This window comes from Prunus dulcis, chromosome 2 (assembly GCF_902201215.1).
Source record: "Prunus dulcis chromosome 2, ALMONDv2, whole genome shotgun sequence".
NCBI lineage: Eukaryota > Viridiplantae > Streptophyta > Magnoliopsida > Rosales > Rosaceae > Prunus > Prunus dulcis.
Genome location: NC_047651.1, coordinates 13,338,363 through 13,360,472, shown reverse-complemented (window position 1 = coordinate 13,360,472; position 22,110 = coordinate 13,338,363). Strand labels below are relative to the sequence as shown.

Sequence of the window (22,110 nt, the reverse complement as noted above, 5' to 3'; positions counted from 1 at the left end):
ATTCTCTGCGTGTTCATTTATTTTAAGCTTTGCACATCTCAGGATTGATAACTCATATCAATCCTGCTTCAAAGGTTGATCATTATTTATTGCAAAAAAATTTCGAATTAGCTTGTTTAACATTCTCCAGGCATATATATATATAGATATCCTACAGGTATTTTCAATTGGCATCAGAGCAGGTTGCTGGACATACTCAGTAAGATCTAATATACCTTAGGATGGATCGTGCCTCGGGCTCAATTGCACATCCACCATATTTTGACGGCAACAACTATGGCGCTTGGAAGGCCAAAATGAAGTCGTTTCTTTGGTCCTTAGATGAACGTGTATGGAGTACAGTGGTTCATGGATTTCCTAAACCCACAAAGAAGATCGAAAAAGGAGATGAAGAAACCACAATCCTCAAAGCTAGAGAGGAGTGGACCACTGCTGAAGTCACACACAGCACTAATAATCAAAAGGGGTTAAATGCTTTATTTACTGCTGTCTCTTCAGATCAATTTGAATATATATCTGGTTGTGATACTTCTAAGGAAGCTTGGGATATTTTGCAGGTTACCCATGAAGGAACAGATACTGTCAAGGGAGCCAAGCTTCAAATGCATACTTTACAGTTTGAGACACTCATGATGGATGAGAATGAAACTTTTTCTGAATTTTATGCTAAACTGTGTGTAATTGTGAATGCTTGTTCAAGTTTAGGTGAAAAAAATTCCAGAAGACAGGGTTGTGAAAAAGATTTTGAGATCCTTGCCTCAACGATTTCAACCAAAGATCACGGCTATTGAAGAGATCCGTGACTTGAACACCTTGAAAGTTCAAGAACTCATAGGGTCCATACAAACCTATGAGATGAAACATCTAGCCCCTAAAAAGAGCAAAACTGTTGCTTTCAAGGTTGTGAATGAAGAAGATGATGGGCATTCAAATGAAGATTGCAGTGATGAGGAATTAACGATTCTCACAAGACGATTCATGAACTTTCTCAAGAATCAGGATCCAAGGAGTCGAGATTCAAAAGGTATAAATTCTAAAAATAGGTTTGTTAACTATACTGATGGTGGGTCTAAATTTCGCAGGTCAAATGAACGAAAGAATCCAAGAGAAAAGGTCCAATGTTTTGAATGTGAAGGCTATGGACACATATCTTCGGAATGTGCCAACACCTTAAAGAAACAAAAGGATAGCAAGAATAAGGCAATGCATATTACTTGGAGTGATAGTGAATCGAAATGCGAGAATGATGAAAAGACGGTTGCACTCATAACCACAGTTAGCTTGGATGAATCACATGAGGATGATGATTGTAAAGAAGTTGCTGTGCTGAAGCTGAAAATTGCAGGATTGCAAACGAGTTTCAATCCCCTGATGCAGATTCTGAAAAGGTAAGTGCAGGTATGAACGAAAAATTGATGTTTTTGCAGAAAAAATTGACTGATCAGAATAAATTAATTGCTTCTCTAACTTCTGACAACAAAGCCCTTGAACTTGAACTTAAAAATTCAAAGGAAAGGATTGTTTCTTTAACCATTGGTGCAGAAAAAATTGACAAGATGATTAGCATGGGACGAAGAGATGGTGACAAACGAGGCTTGGGATTTCAACCAAGTAATAAGTCTTCCGCTGTGTCTAAAACAAAGTTTGTCAAATCCACTTCACTCATTGAACCTTCTGCCCCTCATGAAGTCAAGAAATTTATTCCAATCTGTCACTTTTGTGGAACTCGTGGGCACATAAGACCAAGATGCAATAAGCTTCGAAATGAATTTGTTCGTTCAAATTCTCATGGCATGGGTGGAAAAGTAAGTATCCAACATAAGATTTCAAATCTTATGAATGAGGTAAACCGCTTATCCAAACTATCTTCTTTTCATTGTTTGCCATCAACTAAGACAAAGTTAGTTTGGAGGAAAAAGGAAAATCATAATTGTATGTTTGCCTCCACTAATGTTGTGCATGAACCCGTTGCTTTAGAAAATTTGGATCTTAAATGTCTTGTTGCAAAACCTTTGGATAATCTTCAATTTGACACTCTTAGAAAGTCTTTAGGTATTTGTTCTTTTGAATAATTGTTTGTATGCATGCCAAAAGACTCCAGCTATTATCTTCTCTGTTTTTGAATTTGGATTAAATTCTAAGTATTTTGTTCAGCACATGCAGGGATTGATAAGCAATATCAATCCTACTGACGTCTGGAAGTTTTTGCTGATCTTAGATTGGATTTTTGGCGTTGGATCACTTTGGGCAGTTTAATATTGGGTTTTTGTGAATGGCTATCAACTGTCTTTGTTTTTTATAAAGTCAATTAAATGCTCTTTTTATTAAATCTCATGTGTCTCTTTAGCACATGCACTCTAATCTTGTTTAATAATTTTGAATGAATCCTCATCTTGCCCTTGTCTTGATACTAGATTTGCATTATACTTTTTGCTACTGAGCTCACAATTTTGTAACATCTCTTTAATTAAAAGAAAAGTAAAATAAGTGCTTGATCCTTGCCAAGTAACCGGGCCTCTTGTCTAACCAACGTCGAGGTTCGCGTCAAAAAGCTTTGATCTTATACACTTTGTTCTTCTTTGTAGCCTACATGACTCGGGTTAGTACATCCTAGGGGTGCTTTAACACCCATTGTCTTAAAGTCAACTGACTTGAGCACATTGATTTAGCACCCGTTACATGGGTCTTGTAGAAAGCTTAATAAAGTTAGCATTAAAAATAAAAAATAAAAATAAAAAATTCAAAAAAAAAAAAAAATGAAAGTGGTGACCTCTGTATGCATTTTGTATGTGTTTATTCTATGTTCTTGGCTTGCTCTTGATTGGATTTTTTCTTTGTTATTAAGTAAGTTTGGTCACATAACACGAGATTGAGATTTAATATTCGCTCATTTGATGGACTTTATTTCTTACAAATATTTTTGATTCTCCATTTTATAATCCTTGTGTTTGATTAAACCTTTGTGATTTGATGTGCCCTAGATTCTGAAAGGCTTTGCTTCAAATGCTTCTAGAGAGATATTGGTATTGGTCTTGCTTGTCTATCCTTCTGCATAGTGTTGGCATGTACTCAAGTTTTTTTTTGGCATGAATGAAGGAGGAGTCTTGGGTTCTTATTAAGCATAGTAATTGATGTTTTGATTGATGTCTTTGTGGTTTCGTCTCTTTTCTAAGTGTGGCTTATGTATATATATATATATATATATATATTTTCTTATTCAGTGGCTTTATCTTTTATATTAAAATTTTAACCACAAAAAAAAAAAAACGAATTTGTTTTTGTTTTCAAACATAGTGTAGTTTTATGCTTCTTGTTTAATTGTGCAGTTAGGCTTTTCTTCATGTTACTAAGACGGATACATGATAAATTGAACCTGAGGATTGCAGCATCATTTTCAATCCTGCCAATTGCAGACTTGTGGCACAACTGATTTCTTTTTTCTCTTATTTTTGCCTTTATATTTGCTCCCTTGTACTCTTTCCTTGCTCTTTGGATTTCCTGACAAAAAGGGGGAGAGATTATTGTGAAATTATAATAAAAAGGGGGAGAGATTGTGTTGTATAATTAAGGGGGAGAGATTGTGTTGTATAATTAAGGGGGAGTAGTGTTGTAATTTTGCCTTGAATTACATTTCTTCTCCCACATGCTTCACTGGTTTTGTTGTTTCATAATGTGCAGGGATTCAGAGCCTTGAGTTTAGAGTAGGATTTCATTTGTTGAATCCCATGCAATTTCGTTTGAGTTGTAATAGGTGTTTTGTCTAGGAAATGCCAAAGGGGGAGATTGTTAGTATGAAAATTGTATTGTCATTTCCTAGACTCTAGCATAGGTTGGGAATTAGTGTGTGAACTTGTTTTACTGGAAGCTTTGGCGGAACACATTCATTCTGGATCTTTGAAGCATAACCTGACCATATGAGAAACTTGACAACAGGTAAATCATGACATATCATGCATTCATGATAGGACTTATAGTTGAAGTTTTGTTTTGAGTCTTTGTAATTGAAATTAAAATATGAGTCGGTTGGTGACATCTTTAAAAGTCCTTAATGAATTAGACTTTGTATTTTTATTGAATCATAATTTATATTGTTAATCTGATAAGTGTTTGGCCTTGGTGTGGCGTCTCATTGAGGAGATCTTATTGCACCAGGTTCAAAGAGTTTTAGTTCAAATAGGTCTTAGTGTTATATTTGTCTTGGAAGTGTATTGAATATTCAACTGGCCAGGTCTTAGTGTTATATTGGTTTTGGAAGTGTATTGAATATTGGATTGGCCTTCTTGTTATATCAAGCTTTCCAACGTCTGGATTTGTGGTCAATATTGAATATATTTTGTAAAGGCTGCCGTACTTAGTCAAGTTGGTAAATCATCAAGTGCTTTGGTTGCTTGGTGATTAATTGAATTCATTCATCTTTCATATTGCATTCATATGCATATCGGTGACTCATACGATTGAGGGCACAAAGACTGTGGTGGTAGTTTTCCTCCGGCGAGCTTGAAGCAATCGTGACCAGTATTGCGTTCAACATAAGGAGTGTCGAAGATCATCCCGTGACAGAAGTTGAGTTACGAAGAAGTCGGTAAACATTATCTAGAATGAGTCTAGGATAAGTGTGTGAGTACTTCTTGTAATCATCGTTCTATAGTGGATTTGAGTTGGACTGAGGAGTCCCGTGGATTTTCCCCAGAGGTGGGGTTTTACCACGTAAAATAATTCTCTGCGTGTTCATTTATTTTAAGCTTTGCACATCTCAGGATTGATAACTCATATCAATCCTGCTTCAAAGGTTGATCATTATTTATTGCAAAAAATTCGAATTAGCTTGTTTAACATTCTCCAGGCATATATAGATATCCTACAGGTATTTTCAGACCTTCTAAGATTTCAAAGCAAGTTACAAATTTTATAGAGCTAAGAGAATTATGGAAACTAGCAACATCATGGAAAGGGCACCAGACGAGTTTGATGACGTCTTTTCATTCTGGATGAGGAAATGGTGTTTGTATGCTGAAATGAGAAACAGTTCCATTGAAACAGACTGAAAGATTTTGACTCGAGATTCTGAAATGACGAACATGCAGAGGTGAAAAGTTTTGTTCACTCATAACTTCATCTTTATCTCCATCTTGGGGAAAAGTTGCAAAAAATTAAGGTAGCCATCATCAGCTTTCTCTGTTGTAACATTCAATCAACTAGTCCCAATTTAATAATTCAGTAGGAACACTGCATGCATTGAGAACTTCAGAAGAAAACTTAGTTTGCCAAAGATACATGACTCATTTTCGATGCAAATGATTTTCTTTCTACATCTCAGTTGATCCTAGGATGACATTATCCTCATTAGTGATTGAGTTCCATGTCACTTCATGTTCTGAAAGTTATTGACTAAAAGAACTTTCATCAACAAAAGTTCTTTAAACATAGATCAAGAAACAAAGAGAGGAAGTCTTATATACACGATGGATATGATATAAGTTATTCAGAGAAACCAAAACTACAAACATTATCAACAAGTATGCTACTTTATTGACCTAAATTCGTATCACCGTAAAGGATTTTAAATATGGACATCAAAATAGCACTCATATATTTTAAATACTATATTAATCTATTACTCTTAAAATATGTTATAGCAATAGGTAGTAGTATAAAAATATTTGCTCTGGTATAGAAGAAACTTACATGCTATATTTACTCAGCTTCTGTTGCCAACGATACAAAGGTTTCTACTATTTGTAGAGTTTTGTACTGCACTAACCATCTCATTTGTATTTGCTTGGCAATCAATTACTGCAGGCTGACAATTTCCTCCTAATGGCACCATTGCTTTCGCGCTTGTGCCGATACTAGCCTGCATTGATGACCCAACAGGTGAACAGAAGCATGGTAAATCTGTTTGACAACAAAGTCCAACTGCCCGAGCAGTAAACTGCGGATTACAATCAATTTCCGTTAGAACAGAAGAAGTCTCACACTGATTTTGGAAGGGGAAAGCACCCAACTCATGATCAATCTTTCCTCTAAGGTCCAGAAACACGCTTTTCAGCCTTAAAAACTCTGTTTCAAGAATTGCCTGCCCCTGTATTTTTCTAACAAGTTGCTGGTTCAACAGCCTCAATTTCTTCACTTCCTCTTCTAAGTAAGCTGTATGTGCCTTCTTTTTCTCCCTGTACTTTCGAACTGCTTCTCTATTTCTGGAAGGCCTTCTTCTTCGTGGTCTGGGAACGGAATGCTCTTTATTCTTAGCACCATCATCATCTTCCGACGGAAGAACTTGGGTATGGGTGTGGTAGCAAGTATGTGTGTGTGCAGCATCAGGGCCAGGTGGGTTGCAAGTGTGAGTGTGAGTGCAAGTCCGGGTATTCTTCAGAAATTCATCAACAAATGTATCTACAGCCTGGTCTGAAGTCCCTACCTCCCCATCATCCATGTTTTCTTTGATTACTTAAAATAAGAACTGTTTGGAGCCAAATACCAAGTTTCTGTTTATTGGTCAATTAACTATAAAGCTACAAACTTTATGCAATTTATAAGAACTTCATGCATAATCGAACCAAACCACACAATTCTTACCAAAAAATACGAGGGCTTGACTAGAATCAAATTAAATATAATTCAAGAATACAAGCACAGCAGCACAGCACTCGGAACAAAATATATGAATTACCCACACCATCATATGTTCTAATGAACCAAAATCTCTCTTAAAAGCGACTTATTTGAACCCATAAGCAGAAACAACCCTGATATGCACTCAGAAGTTGAGGGTTTAAACTGAAAGCAGGGTTTTTCAGCAATTCAAAAAAGATATTAGATCAATCACAGAGACAAAATTATGGTACAGATCAATACAACTAGTGAAGAGAATCCAGACCTCAAGTGGGGCTATATGATGGAACAGAACATTAAATAATAATAAAAAAGCAGACTTTCGTGCAGAGTATAAGAAAAGCAAGAATATGATTTTTATCAGATTGTGAGGCAGAAAATTCTGGAAATCTTTGTCGCAGCAAGTATGACGTAGTTACCTGATTTCTAGGGTAAGATTCTGTGACCATGATGGTTCATCTATCTGCCATCTTTACTCCATTGAAGAAGAAATAAGCATCTCTGGAGTATTTTTCATGTCTGTTGTCCATTCGAGGATAAATGTCAACTAAACGTGGACTTTTTATTTTAGAGTTTTATCTTTAGATAATAGACACTAGGGGTGCGGGGTACCAGTTTGGCCGAACCAATGAAACATGCTATTCGCATTATAATTGCCGGTTTAGTTTAGTTTTTCATCAATAACAAAAATTTAATGGTTTAAACTGAATTAAACCAAATAGCTAGACTGGACTGTGATTTTGAGATTTTTGCAAACCAATTCAAACGGAACGAGACTGTCCACTTGTATATTTATTTTATTTTACGTGTGTAATTCTCTTCTTGGATAATAATTATATAAAAATGTTGAATTTAAAGTTTGAAAATATTGATATTTGAATTTGTAATTAAAGCAGTTATTGACGTAAAGTTTGATTTAATGTTGAATTTTAGGATAGTTTGATATGCTATAAAATGATAACTATGTAGCAAGTTTTGATTTTTTGTTGTTGTTGTTGTTGTTGTAATTGGACTAATAAAGTTAAAGAAATGTAGAAGAAAAAAGGATGGAGTTTAGGACCAAACCAAACCAAATATAATCTTCCATAATTGGTTTGATTTGGTTTGGTTTCCTCATTAATTTTATCAAAATTGAACCAAACCAAAACCGTTCTATTGTATTTAATTTTGCCTATGTTTGCTGGTAAAACCATTCCAATCAAGATTGTGCTTGCCCCTAATAGACATGACATCCTTTCCGTATTTGAGCTATTTGAAGAATCGTATTTTCAATTTTATCATTTAAGTACCATATTTGGTGTTTTCAAAATTATTGCATTGTAGTTTTGCAGTTAGATTGATTGTTAGAAAATCCTTTTTAGTCATGATGTGGCACACATGGATCCACATTGTTTTCTTAAGTGAAATAAATTATTAATAAAAATTTAAAATTGAATTAAAAAAGGCAGATCTAGATTAAACTAAATGCTCATTTCCTCTCTCTTTCATCTCTTCCAGCAACCTCCTCTGTCATCCAACATTCCCCAACCCTTTTCTGTCACTCCCTCCTCTCTTGTCTCTTCCAACATCCCCATGCGCCATTGACATGGCACAAGTGGTACCTTTGTCTATTCATAGTAAAAACAACTATAGTGTGCAATAGAAAATTGAAGGTATAGAAAAGAATATCTAAAGACAAAACATTTGTGGCTCAAGTGGTTTAGAGTAGTTACTCCTGCACTTGTGATAATTTCCACAAACACCATTTGAACTATTTATGTGCGCAATTTTAACCTATAAATAAATTTGTAATACATTACTTCATTTTTACATTTAGTAAAAATCTTTTCTTTACATTTACAATTACAATTACAATTGTTATAAGGTATTTTGGTGACAAATATCAAGGTCCTTAAAGGGACAGATAATGGGTTATGATCCCAAACTCACAAGATTTTTATAATATTTACTCCTAAACATGGAAAGAGAAAGAATTCAGTTGAATTATCACTATACGGAAAAAGTATATGCTACATAATGTGCAGAGTAATATTGACAGTTTAATACATTGCTTGTGTGTTTGTAATCATGTAGCATATTCAAGGGTTCTTGCCGCAAGCCTGCAGAACATAGTGTTAGCGAAATCATAGCTTACTTAGGATATTTATTTCCTAGTTTATTAGGATTATATTTCTTTCCTTTTTGTACAGATATTGTGTAATTAGGTTTTTATCGTGTTTCCTAGTTTGACTCTACTAGTGTTACATCCTTGTACTATAAATACTTTCTTTTGGAGAATGAAATACAACTTGAAAAATATTCTACTCATATTGTTTGACTTGGCATCAGAGCCAACTTTTCTGGTGACCTGTGTGTTGTGCCCACTCGTGTTCTATCCCTACTTTTTTTTTCTCTACCTGTGCCATGTGTGCCCTCCTGGGTTTGTGTGTTGTGTTGTCGTGTTCTTAAAACTGGAAATCTGGAAAAGTAGAAATCCTACTAGAATTTGGAAAACTAGAGAATCTAGGAAACTAATAAATTTAGGTCCTACGCGTCCTGCATCATTCTCTTCCTGCGAAAAGAACTAGACTCCGACAAGTAAACAACCACAAAAAGTAAATTAATGATGACAATGTTGACTTCCAGTATGAATAATAGGGGACGAGGGTCAGCAATCATCAATGCCCAGGTCATAGACATCTTCGACATGCTCCACAATCTCACAAAGCTCACTAGCAGGAGTGTTGATAGTTAAAGTTTGCTGCAAAAAACGAGAGGCAATATGTCCTTTGGCAAGGCAATGGAAACATTCAACGCAAGCATTAGTAGAAACAGCTAGTCCTTTGTTAGGTGGTGGTGCAGGCAGGTTAGATGGTCCTGAAAACCCCGTCTGCATATCCGTAGTGGGAAGAGTTTGGTTGGCGATTGCAAGTTGACCATAATATCCTGAATGTCGTGGCGACAAATATGTCTAAGCTTTCAAGGCTTGGCAATAGACGTCCTCCAACACATCCGGACGTGACCTACTTACCTTGTGTTTGAGATCATCCCTAAGGCCATGAATAAAATGAGAAACTTTAACTGCGATCTCTTCCTGCAAGTAGAACACAACTTGTGCTCCACAAAGAGAGAATAATAGTCTTAGATTGTTGAAGTACTCTCGAAAAGAGTCCATAATTGATTTAACAATTGGTGACGATAAAAAGATGGAAGGTATTGTTCCCGAAGTTTCAATTTCATCTCATCCCATAAAATCATAGAGGTTTGTCTGAGTTGTTGAAGATGGTGCTCTGTAGCCTTCCAGTTTTGCTTTGCAGATTTTACCAGTTTGAGTTTAGCGAATCGGATCCGTTGTGCATCAGACATATCATACCATTCAAAAAAATCTTCCATAAACGATATCCAATCAACAAAGAGAGTAGCATCCCCGCTACCATCGAAGTTGGTAGCGGTAGGCTTGGCATGATAGGTGATCTCAAAGCCCAAGTTTCTATGGATGACGTTCTGTTCGTTGGGTCAGGGCGGTGGGGAAGGGATAGTGGCGTCCCTTAGAGGAGAACCCATCGTATGTTGGGTATAATGTGGTTTAGGCGCAGATCCAACGGAAAAAATTGATTCATACCGAACCATAGATGTCCCTGCAAAAGATGATAGAAGGCCCAGTTGGCCTTGGAACTTGGAATCCATACACGGAATAGGAAGAAGACCAGCTTGTGGAGAAGGTGTGAATGAACATGAGAGAATATCGGATGTGGAGGATGGCTCAGGAGTCGCGATTGAGATGTGGATGACAAGCAGCGTCACAGAAGCTTGTACCTTGGCAATATCTGTTGACATGGATGAAAATTCAGTCTTTTGATCAGCCATCAATTTGGCGACCTGATTTTCCAATTTGGTGAGATTCGCAGAAATTTTTGCCTCCAATTCCTAATGTTGTTAAGCCAAATTGGCAACGGTGATGTTAGGAGCCATGACGATAAGTAGGGGCAACGAAGCAGAGTAACAATGGCAAAGCAAAAGGTTTTGAATACCAATTGATGTAGTACAACCCATAGGTGTTAGATTAAGCACTTAAACAATAGAACATAGAAGAATATAAGAGACTGAGGAGAAGAAATATAGATTGAAAAGACGAGATAAAGGGCAGAAACAATATAACAAAGAAGAATATCGGAGATCGAGGAGAAGAAGTATAGATTGAAGGGACGAAATCAGAGAGTTCTAAGAAAAGGTTTACTCAACATTCAAATCTCAATTTTGAAGAACTATATAGCAATATCTGGCAAAAATAAGAAGATTTAAAACAATAATAAAAAGAAAATAAATAAAATTATGATATTTATTTTTGGGCTTCTCAAGATTAATTGAAACATTGTTAAAAGAGCTAAGCTCACTCTATATAATTCTAGGTTTTTCAGGGATCAAGTAAAACAATAATTTAAAAAATATTATATTATATATATATGTATAATTTTTGTATATTTGACTTTTGACTTCAAACTGAAAAATATAATTTGACAAGGTAAAAATTGCTTGCTATAAAGAAAGCATCACATCATGAATTATTAAACTTGTTTCAATATAAAAAAAATATCAAACATTTGTAATTTACTATAGTTTGATTTTCCAAATGCAATATCAAAAATATTATTGTAATATTCCTGATTGTGAAAAAGGTGCACATATAAAAAAGAAAGCGCTTTGAAGTTTTTCGCTGTTTAATGAATCAAGTTCTATTAAGGAAAGGCTGGGTGCTTTCCATATGAGCCTTCTTATTAGGTTTGTTGTTGTTCTTAATGACCTACAAAATGTAGAGCCTAGAGGCTATTGAGCCTTGCTATCATCTCTAATTTCTTGCTTTGCTGTAAGCTAGTTCTACATGGATCCCAATCTTCAAATTTTTTCGTAGCTTTTGTCTTGTTATTTTTAATCCATTTTAGATTCTTAGCAAAAGTTGTGGTTGTATTCTTGCACTCCTATGAAGGAGAGTATATTCCACCATTATGAAACTTACTAAACAAAAAATTATGGTGCCATGGTATTTCTTCATGAATATGCTGATATTTACTATACAATAATTAAATTCAAAAACCAGAACAAAAATCAAAGGAAATGAATTTTGAAATTTTGAAATTTTGTTCTGGTCACATGATCACATCCCAGGGAGGCAGTGGTGAGATATGCACTTGGATTGCATGTAGATTTTTCTTCCCATGCTGTCAAATGTTTAAGGCCTTCATAATAACCTGCATAGTGCAGATGGAAATCATAATTTTGAAACAAAACTACTCAGAGCTTCTTATGAAAAGAGCAACAGAATAATTTACAGGCCAAAAGCCTAATTGCCTATGATTCACCCATGATCAAAAGACGGTCTGTTTGAGTTTTCCTTTCCCAGACAAAATAAAACAATCTAGTGCGAGGGAATGAAAGTTAAAAAATGGCAATCCTATTTGAATAAATTTTGTGTAATCCTATTTTCCCAAATGATGTTGTAAAGGCCAAAACAAACTATCACTATTTAACATAATATGAGACCAGAAGAAGCTAGTAAGTTACATCCCTGTCAATGAATTAAGCTAAGAAATGCAGATTTATTAAACAAACACGAGTTGACCTAAAGAGGCCAACAGTCTTCAACATAATGAAATTTAGAGAGAAGAGAGGAGGAGGCAGCACCATACATATGGATGTACAGCGTATCTGAAATCTAGTCAATATTACCCTTAATGCTCTTTGTATTCTGCCAGGGTAGAATCGACACAAGTTTCGGGACGGATCAGATGAGAGCTCTTTGTATTCTGCCATGAAAAGAAGAAGGAAAATCATAAGTTTTAGTAATTATACCACAACCAAGTGGTCCTGTTTCTTGAGAATTGAGGAAATTTGGGTGAGAAATTCAGGGTTTTTCATTCTACCTGCAAGATGGTGATTTTGCAATCTCTTTGCCAACCAAAGCAACAATTCTCTGCAGAAAATAATGTGTGCAGTAACGTAATTAAGTTTCGTTAGTTTTGAGAGACATTCCAAACTTGTTTGAGTTCCCACATTGGAACACTAGAGTTTCTTGGAGGTCCTTATAAGACTTACCCTTGGAAATAGAGTAGTTTGTATGGGCTATGCAAGTGGCCCAATTGAGTGGTTTGTGGGTAAATGCCTAATTAGTTGGTTCAATGGTTAATTATATATATATATATATATATATATATTTGATTAATCAAAAGATGGGCCTTGGGCCTTGGGGCACTTGGGCTCTGTGATTTAAATTAAACCCGATTACATATTTTTTTAAAACAATTAGGGAAAAACAGAGATGTTTTGTTAAACACATATAAAACTGTACCAGATTAAATCTTCTTTTTGAATAGTATAGCCGCACGGCTATACTATTTATATATTTGAAAAGGGACAAACACAAAGCACAGGTGCCACGTGTTTTTAAAATAAATTGGGGAAAGGGAGTATAGCCGCACGGCTATACTATTTATATATTTAAAAAAGAATAAGCACAAAGCACAGGTGCCACGTGTTTCTAAAATAAATTGGGAAAAGGGAGTATAGCCGTGCGGCTATACTATTTTTAAATAGAAATTAAGGAAGAATCTAGTATAGCCGGGCGGCTGTACTATTTATACACCCGCCCATTGCCTACGCGACACGTGTCAAACAGGTACAGCCGGGCGGCTGTACTATTTATATCTGAAATTTTTTTAAAAAGAGTATAGCCGCGCGGCTATACTATTTTTTAAAACTCTATTTTTGAAATACATTTTATTTTTATTCAATAATATGTTAGAATTATGTGCATAATACGTGAATTTGTGTCGTATTGAAATTGTTGTAAAAAACAAGCGTATTAAACATGAGAAATACGTGCGTACGTGTATAATACATTGTTAAATGTGAAAGTGGGAAAATCTTTATACGGGTAATAACTTTGAAAAAGTAAAAAAATCAAAAAGGGACAATAGATTCTCGAGCAATGGCATAATAATAACGGATAGGGCTCTTGGGGTATAGAGAAATTTATTTAAGACACCCAAACGATTTCACAAAAGACTTAACAAGTATAAATTAATTATTTGGTCGAGTTTTTCTTTAATTTTTTTATATTACATAGTAATTAAAGTAATTGAAAAAGGCTAAGATATTGCTCAATTGCATAGGTTTAATTAAAGAAGAAGGCAAAAAAACAAAACTCAAGGAACTAATTCTTTTATATTTAAAAGTGAAAAAAAAAAAAAAAAAAAAAACTGTACCAGATTAAATCTTTTTTTTGAATAGTATAGCCGCACGGCTATACTATTTATATATTTGAAAAGGGACAAGCACAAAGCACAGGTGCCACGTGTTTTTAAAATAAATTGGGGAAAGGGAGTATAGCAGCACGGCTATACTATTTATATATTTAAAAAGGGATAAGCACAAAGCACAGGTGCCACGTGTTTCTAAAATAAATGGGGGAAAGGGAGTATAGCCGTGCGGCTATACTATTTTTAAATAGAAATTAAGGGAGAATCTAGTATAGCCGGGCGGCTGTACTATTTATACACCCGCCCATTGCCTACGCGCCACGTGTCAAACAGGTACAGCCGGGCGGCTGTACTATTTATATCTGAATTTTTTTTTAAAAGAGTATAGCCGCCCGGCTATACTATTTTTTAAAACACTATTTTTTAAATACATTTTATTTTTATTCAATAATATGTTAGAATTATGTGCATAATACGTGAATTTGTGTCGTATTGAAATTGTTGTAAAAAAACAAGTGTATTAAACATGAGAAATACGTGCGTACGTTTATAATACATTGTTAAATGTGAAAGTGGGAAAATCTTTATATGGGTAATAACTTTGGAAAAGTAAAAAAATCAAAAAGGGACAATAGATACTCGAGCAATGGCATAATAATAACGGATAGGGCTCTTGGGCTATAGACAAATTTATTTAAGACACCCAAACGATTTCACAAAAGACTTAACAAGTATAAATTAATTATTTGGTGGAGTTTTTCTTTAATTTTTTTTATATTACATAGTAATTAAATTAATTGAAAAAGGCTAAGATATTGCTCAATTGCATAGGTTTAATTAAAGAAGAAGGCCAAAAAACAAAACTCAAGGGACTAATTCTTTTATATTTAAAAGTAAAAAAAAAAAAAACTGTACCAGATTAAATCTTCTTTTTGAATAGTATAGCCGCACGGCTATACTATTTATATATTTTAAAAGGGACAAGCACAAAGCACAGGTGCCACGTGTTTTTAAAATAAATTGGGGAAAGGGAGTATAGCCGCACGGCTATACTATTTATATCTTTAAAAAAGAATAAGCACAAAGCACAGGTGCCACGTGTTTCTAAAATAAATTGGGGAAAGGGAGTATAGCCGTGCGGCTATACTATTTTTAAATAGAAATTAAGGAAGAATCTAGTATAGCCGGGCTGCTGTACTATTTATACACCCGCCCATTGCCTACGCGCCACGTGTCAAACAGGTACAGCCGGGCGGCTGTACTATTTATATCTGAAATTTTTTTTAAAAGAGTATAGCCGACCGGCTATACTATTTTTTAAAACACTATTTTTTAAATACATTTTATTTTTATTCAATAATATGTTAGAATTATGTGCATAATACGTGAATTTGTGTCGTATTGAAATTTGTGTAAAAAACAAGTGTATTAAACATGAGAAATACGTGCGTACGTGTATAATACATTGTTAAATGTGAAAGTGTGAAAATCTTTATACGGGTAATAACTTTGAAAAAGTAAAAAAATCAAAAAGGGACAATAGATACTCGAGCAATGGCAGAATAATAACGGATAGGGCTCTTGGGCTATAGAGAAATTTATTTAAGACACCCAAACGATTTCACAAAAGACTTAACAAGTATAAATTAATTATTTGGTGGAGTTTTTCTTTAATTTTTTTATATTACATAGTAATTAAAGTAATTGAAAAAAGCTAAGATATTGCTCAATTGCATAGGTTTAATTAAAGAAGAAGGCCAAAAAACAAAACTCAAGGAACTAATTCTTTTATATTTAAAAGTGAAAAAAAAAAAAAAAGTACCAGATTAAATCTTCTTTTTTGAATAGTATAGCCGCACGGCTATACTATTTATATATTTGAAAAGGGACAAGCACAAAGCACAGGTGCCACGTGTTTTTAAAATAAATTGGGGAAAGGGAGTATAGCCGCACGGCTATACTATTTATATATTAAAAAAATGATAAGCACAAAGCACAGGTGCCACGTGTTTCCAAATAAATTGGGGAAAGGGAGTATAGCCGTGCGGCTATACTATTTTTAAATAGAAATTAAGGAAGAATCTAGTATAGCCGGGCGGCTGTACTATTTATACACCCGCCCATTGCCTACGCGCCACGTGTCAAACAGGTACAGCCGGGCGGCTGTACTATTTATATCTGAAATTTTTTTTAAAAGAGTATAGCCGCGCGGCTATACTATTTTTTAAAACACTATTTTTTAAATACATTTTATTTTTATTCAATAATATGTTAGAATTATGTGCATAATACGTGAATTTGTGTCGTATTGAAATTTTTGTAAAAAACAAGTGTATTAAACATGAGAAATACGTGCGTACGTGTATAATACATTGTTAAATGTGAAAGTGGGAAAATCTTTATACGGGTAATAACTTTGGAAAAGTAAAAAAATCAAAAAGGGACAATAGATACTCGAGCAATGGCATAATAATAACGGATAGGGCTCTTGGGCTATAGAGAAATTTATTTAAGACACCCAAACGATTTCACAAAAGACTTAACAAGTATAAATTAATTATTTGGTGGAGTTTTTCTTTAATTTTTTTTATATTACATAGTAATTAAAGTAATTGAAAAAGGCTAAGATATTGCTCAATTGCATAGGTTTAATTAAAGAAGAGGCCAAAAAACAAAACTCAAGGAACTAATTCTTTTATATTTAAAAGTGAAAAAAAAAAAATGTACCAGATTAAATCTTCTTTTTGAATAGTATAGCCGCACGGCTATACTATTTATATATTTGAAAAGGGACAAGCACAAAGCACAGGTGCCACGTGTTTTTAAAATAAATTGGGGAAAGGGAGTATAGCCGCACGGCTATACTATTTATATATTTAAAAAAGAATAAGCACAAAGCACAGGTGCCACGTGTTTCTAAAATAAATTGGGGAAAGGGAGTATAGCCGTGCGGCTATACTATTTTTAAATAGAAATTAAGGAAGAATCTAGTATAATATTTATACACCCGCCCATTGCCTACGCGCCACGTGTCAAACAGGTACAGCCGGGCGGCTGTACTATTTATATCTGAAATTTTTTTAAAAAGAGTATAGCCGCGCGGCTATACTATTTTTTAAAACACTATTTTTTAAATACATTTTATTTTTATTCAATAATATGTTAGAATTATGTGCATAATACGTGAATTTGTGTCGTATTGAAATTGTTGTAAAAAACAAGTGTATTAAACATGAGAAATACGTGCGTACGTGTATAATACATTGTTAAATGTGAAAGTGGGAAAATCTTTATACGGGTAATAACTTTGAAAAAGTAAAAAAATCAAAAAGGGACAATAGATACTCGAGCAATGGCATAATAATAACGGATAGGGCTCTTGGGCTATAGAGAAATTTATTTAAGACACCCAAACGATTTCACAAAAGACTTAACAAGTATAAATTAATTATTTGGTGGAGTTTTTCTTTAATTTTTTTTTATATTACATAGTAATTAAAGTAATTGAAAAAGGCTAAGATATTGCTCAATTGCATAGGTTTAATTAAAGAAGAAGGCCAAAAAACAAAACTCAAGGAACTAATTCTTTTATATTTAAAAGTGAAAAAAAAAAAAAATGTACCAGATTAAATCATCTTTTTGAATAGTATAGCCGCACGGCTATACAATTTATATATTTGAAAAGGGACAAGCACAAAGCACAGGTGCCACGTGTTTTTAAAATAAATTGGGGAAAGGGAGTATAGCCGCACGGCTATACTATTTATATATTTAAAAAAGGATAAGCACAAAGCACAGGTGCCACGTGTTTCTAAAATAAATTGGGGAAAGGGAGTATAACCGTGCGGCTATACTATTTTTAAATAGAAATTAAGGAAGAATCTAGTATAGCCGGGCGGCTGTACTATTTATACACCCGCGCCACGTGTCAAACAGGTACAGCCGGGCGGTTGTACTATTTATATCTGAAATTTTTTTAAAAAGATTATAGCCGCGCGGCTATACTATTTTTTAAAACACTATTTTTTAAATACATTTTATTTTTATTCAATAATATGTTAGAATTATGTGCATAATACGTGAATTTGTATCGTATTGAAATTTTTGTAAAAAACAAGTGTATTAAACATGAGAAATACGTGCGTACGTGTATAATACATTGTTAAATGTGAAAGTGTGAAAATCTTTATACGGGTAATAACTTTGGAAAAGTAAAAAAATCAAAAAGGGACAATAGATACTCGAGCAATGGCATAATAATAACGGATAGGGCTCTTGGGGTATAGAGAAATTTATTTAAGACACCCAAACGATTTCAAAAAAGACTTAACAAGTATAAATTAATTATTTGGTGGAGTTTTTCTTTAATTTTTTTTATATTACATAGTAATTAAAGTAATTGAAAAAGGCTAAGATATTGCTCAATTGCATATGTTTAATTAAGGAAGAGGGCCAAAAAACAAAAATCAAGGAACTAATTCTTTTATATTTAAAAGTGAAAAAAAAAAAAAAAAAAAAAACTGTACCAGATTAAATCTTTTTTTTGAATAGTATAGCCGCACGGCTATACTATTTATATTTTTGAAAAGGGACAAGCACAAAGCACAGGTGCCACGTGTTTTTAAAATAAATTGGGGAAAGGGAGTATAGCCGCACGGCTATACTATTTATATATTTAAAAAAGGATAAGCACAAAGCACAGGTGCCACGTGTTTCTAAAATAAATTGGGGAAAGGGAACTATTTTTAAATAGAAATTAAGGAAGAATCTAGTATAGCCGGGCGGCTGTACTATTTATACACCCGCCCATTGCCTACGCGCCACGTGTCAAACATGTACAGCCGGGCGGCTGTACTATTTATATCTGAAATTTTTTTTAAAAGAGTATAGCCGCGCGGCTATACTATTTTTTTAAACACTATTTTTGAAATACATTTTATTTTTATTCAATAATATGTTAGAATTATGTGCATAATACGTGAATTTGTGTCGTATTGAAATTTTTGTAAAAAACAAGTGTGTTAGACATGAGAAATATGTGCGTACGTGTATAATACATTGTTAAATGTGAAACTGGGAAAATCTTTATACGGGTAATAACTTTGAAAAAGTAAAAAAATCAAAAAGGGACAATAGATACTCGAGCAATGGCATAATAATAACGGATAGGGCTCTTGGGCTATAGAGAAATTTATTTAAGACACCCAAACGATTTCAAAAAAGACTTAACAAGTATAAATTAATTATTTGGTGGAGTTTTTCTTTAATTTTTTTTTATATTACATAGTAATTAAAGTAATTGAAAAAGGCTAAGATATTGCTCAATTGCATAGGTTTAATTAAAGAAGAAGGCCAAAAAACAAAACTCAAGGAACTAATTCTTTTATATTTAAAAGTGAAAAAATAAAAATAAAAAATGTACCAGATTAAATTTTCTTTTTGAATAGTATAGCCGCACGGCTATACTATTTATATATTTGAAAAGGGACAAGCACAAAGCACAGGTGCCACGTTTTTTTAAAATAAATTGGGGAAAGGGAGTATAGCCGCACGGCTATACTATTTATATATTTAAAAAAGAATAAGCACAAAGCACAGGTGCCACGTGTTTCTAAAATAAATTGGGGAAAGGGGGTATAGCCGTGCGGCTATACTATTTTTAAATAGAAATTAAGGAAGAATCTAGTAATAGTACAGCCGCCCATTGCCTACGCGCCACGTGTCAAACAGGTACAGCCAGGCGGCTGTACTATTTATATCTGAAATTTTTTTTAAAAGAGTATAGCCGCGCGGCTATACTATTTTTTAAAACACTATTTTTTAAATACATTTTATTTTTATTCAATAATATGTTAGAATTATGTGCATAATACGTGAATTTGTGTCGTATTGAAATTGTTGTAAAAAAACAAGTGTATTAAACATGAGAAATACGTGCGTACGTTTATAATACATTGTTAAATGTGAAAGTGGGAAAATCTTTATATGGGTAATAACTTTGGAAAAGTAAAAAAATCAAAAAGGGACAATAGATACTCGAGCAATGGCATAATAATAACGGATAGGGCTCTTGGGGTATAGAGAAATTTATTTAAGACACCCAAACGATTTCAAAAAAGACTTAACAAGTATAAATTAATTATTTGGTGGAGTTTTTCTTTAATTTTTTTTATATTACATAGTAATTAAAGTAATTGAAAAAGGCTAAGATATTGCTCAATTGCATCGGTTTAATTAAAGAAGGAGGCCAAAAAACAAAACTCAAGGAACTAATTCTTTTATATTTAAAAGTGAAAAAAAAAAAATGTACCAGATTAAATCTTTTTTTTGAATAGTATAGCCGCACGGCTATACTATTTATATATTTGAAAAGGGACAAGCACAAAGCACAGGTGCCACGTGTTTTTAAAATAAATTGGGGAAAGGGGGTATAGCCGCACGGCTATACTATTTATATATTTAAAAAAGAATAAGCACAAAGCACAGGTGCCACGTGTTTCTAAAATAAATTGGGGAAAGGGAGTATAGCCGTGCGGCTATACTATTTTTAAATAGAAATTCAGGAAGAATCTAGTAATAGTACAGCCGCCCATTGCCTACGCGCCACGTGTCAAACAGGTACAGCCGGGCGGCTGTACTATTTATATCTGAAATTTTTTTAAAAGAGTATAGCCGCGCGGCTATACTATTTTTTAAAACACTATTTTTTAAATACATTTTATTTTTATTCAATAATATGTTAGAATTATGTGCATAATACGTGAATTTGTGTCGTATTGAAATTGTTGTAAAAAACAAGAGTATTAAACATGAGAAATACGTGCGTACGTGTATAATACATTGTTAAATGTGAAAGTGGGAAAATCTTTATAGGGGTAATAACTTTGAAAAAGTAAAAAAATCAAAAAGGGACAATAGATACTCGAGCAATGGCATAATAATAACGGATAGGGCTCTTGGGCTATAGAGAAATTTATTTAAGACACCCAAACGATTTCAGAAAAGACTTAACAAGTATAAATTAATTATTTGGTGGAGTTTTTCTTTAATTTTTTTTATATTACATAGTAATTAAAGTAATTGAAAAAGGCTAAGATATTGCTCAATTGCATAGGTTTAATTAAAGAAGAAGGCCAAAAAACAAAACTCAAGGAACTAATTCTTTTATATTTAAAAGTGAAAAAAAAAAAAAATGTACCAGATTAAATCATCTTTTTGAATAGTATAGCCGCACGGCTATACAATTTATATATTTGAAAAGGGACAAGCACAAAGCACAGGTGCCACGTGTTTTTAAAATAAATTGGGGAAAGGGAGTATAGCCGCACGGCTATACTATTTATATATTTAAAAAAGAATAAGCACAAAGCACAGGTGCCACGTGTTTCGAAAATAAATTGGGGAAAGGGAGTATAGCCGTGCGGCTATACTATTTTTAAATAGAAATTAAGGAAGAATCTAGTAATAGTACAGCCGCCCATTGCCTACGCGCCACGTGTCAAACAGTTACAGCCGGGCGGCTGTACTATTTATATCTGAAATTTTTTTTAAAAGAGTATAGCCGCGCGGCTATACTATTTTTTAAATACATTTTATTTTTATTCAATAATATGTTAGAATTATTTGCATAATACGTGAATTTGTGTCGTATTGAAATTGTTGTAAAAAACAAGTGTATTAAACATGAGAAATACGTGCGTACGTGTATAATACATTGTTAAATGTGAAAGTGAGAAAATCTTTATACGGGTAATAACTTTGGAAAAGTAAAAAAATCAAAAAGGGACAATAGATACTCGAGCAATGGCATAATAATAACGGATAGGGCTCTTGGGCTATAAAGAAATTTATTTAAGACACCCAAACGATTTCACAAAAGACTTAACAAGTATAAATTAATTATTTGGTGGAGTTTTTCTTTAATTTTTTTTTATATTACATAGTAGTTAAAGTAATTGAAAAAGGCTAAGATATTGCTCAATTGCATAGGTTTAATTAAAGAAGAAGGCCAAAAAACAAAACTCAAGGAACTAATTCTTTTATATTTAAAAGTGAAAAAAAAAAATGTACCAGATTAAATCTTCTTTTTGAATAGTATAGCCGCACGGCTATACTATTTATATATTTGAAAAGGGACAAGCACAAAGCACAGGTGCCGCGTGTTTTTAAAATAAATTGGGGAAAGGGAGTATAGCCGCACGGCTATACTATTTATATATTTAAAAAAGAATAAGCACAAAGCACAGGGGCCACGTGTTTCTAAAAT

At 33.6% G+C, this 22,110-nt stretch overlaps 1 protein-coding gene across 4 annotated transcripts; it reads right to left on the bottom strand.

The window, feature by feature from the left end:
• Nucleotides 1–4,911: 4,911 nt before the first annotated feature.
• LOC117619366 (basic leucine zipper 23-like) lies at nucleotides 4,912–7,142 on the bottom strand. Of its 4 annotated transcripts, none has more exons than XM_034349295.1 (3): nucleotides 7,032–7,142; nucleotides 5,686–6,460; nucleotides 4,912–5,128 (listed from the first exon to the last, which is right to left on the bottom strand). In XM_034349295.1, the coding sequence occupies exon 2, from the start codon at nucleotides 6,431–6,433 to the stop codon at nucleotides 5,699–5,701; it is 735 nt and encodes a 244-aa protein (XP_034205186.1). In that variant the 5' UTR covers nucleotides 6,434–6,460; nucleotides 7,032–7,142; the 3' UTR covers nucleotides 4,912–5,128; nucleotides 5,686–5,698. The 4 variants fall into 4 exon arrangements, with proteins under 4 accessions (XP_034205186.1, XP_034205187.1, XP_034205185.1 ...); XM_034349296.1 differs by lacking the exon at nucleotides 4,912–5,128 and adding an exon at nucleotides 5,148–5,226; XM_034349297.1 differs by lacking the exon at nucleotides 4,912–5,128 and having other exon boundaries at nucleotides 5,699–5,854; nucleotides 5,977–6,460.
• Nucleotides 7,143–22,110: the final 14,968 nt, after the last annotated feature.

Coding starts and splice junctions, on each gene's coding strand:
- LOC117619366 (XM_034349295.1), bottom strand. CDS start 6,433: ATGGATGATGGGGAGGTAGGGACTTCAGACCAGGCTGTAGATACATTT.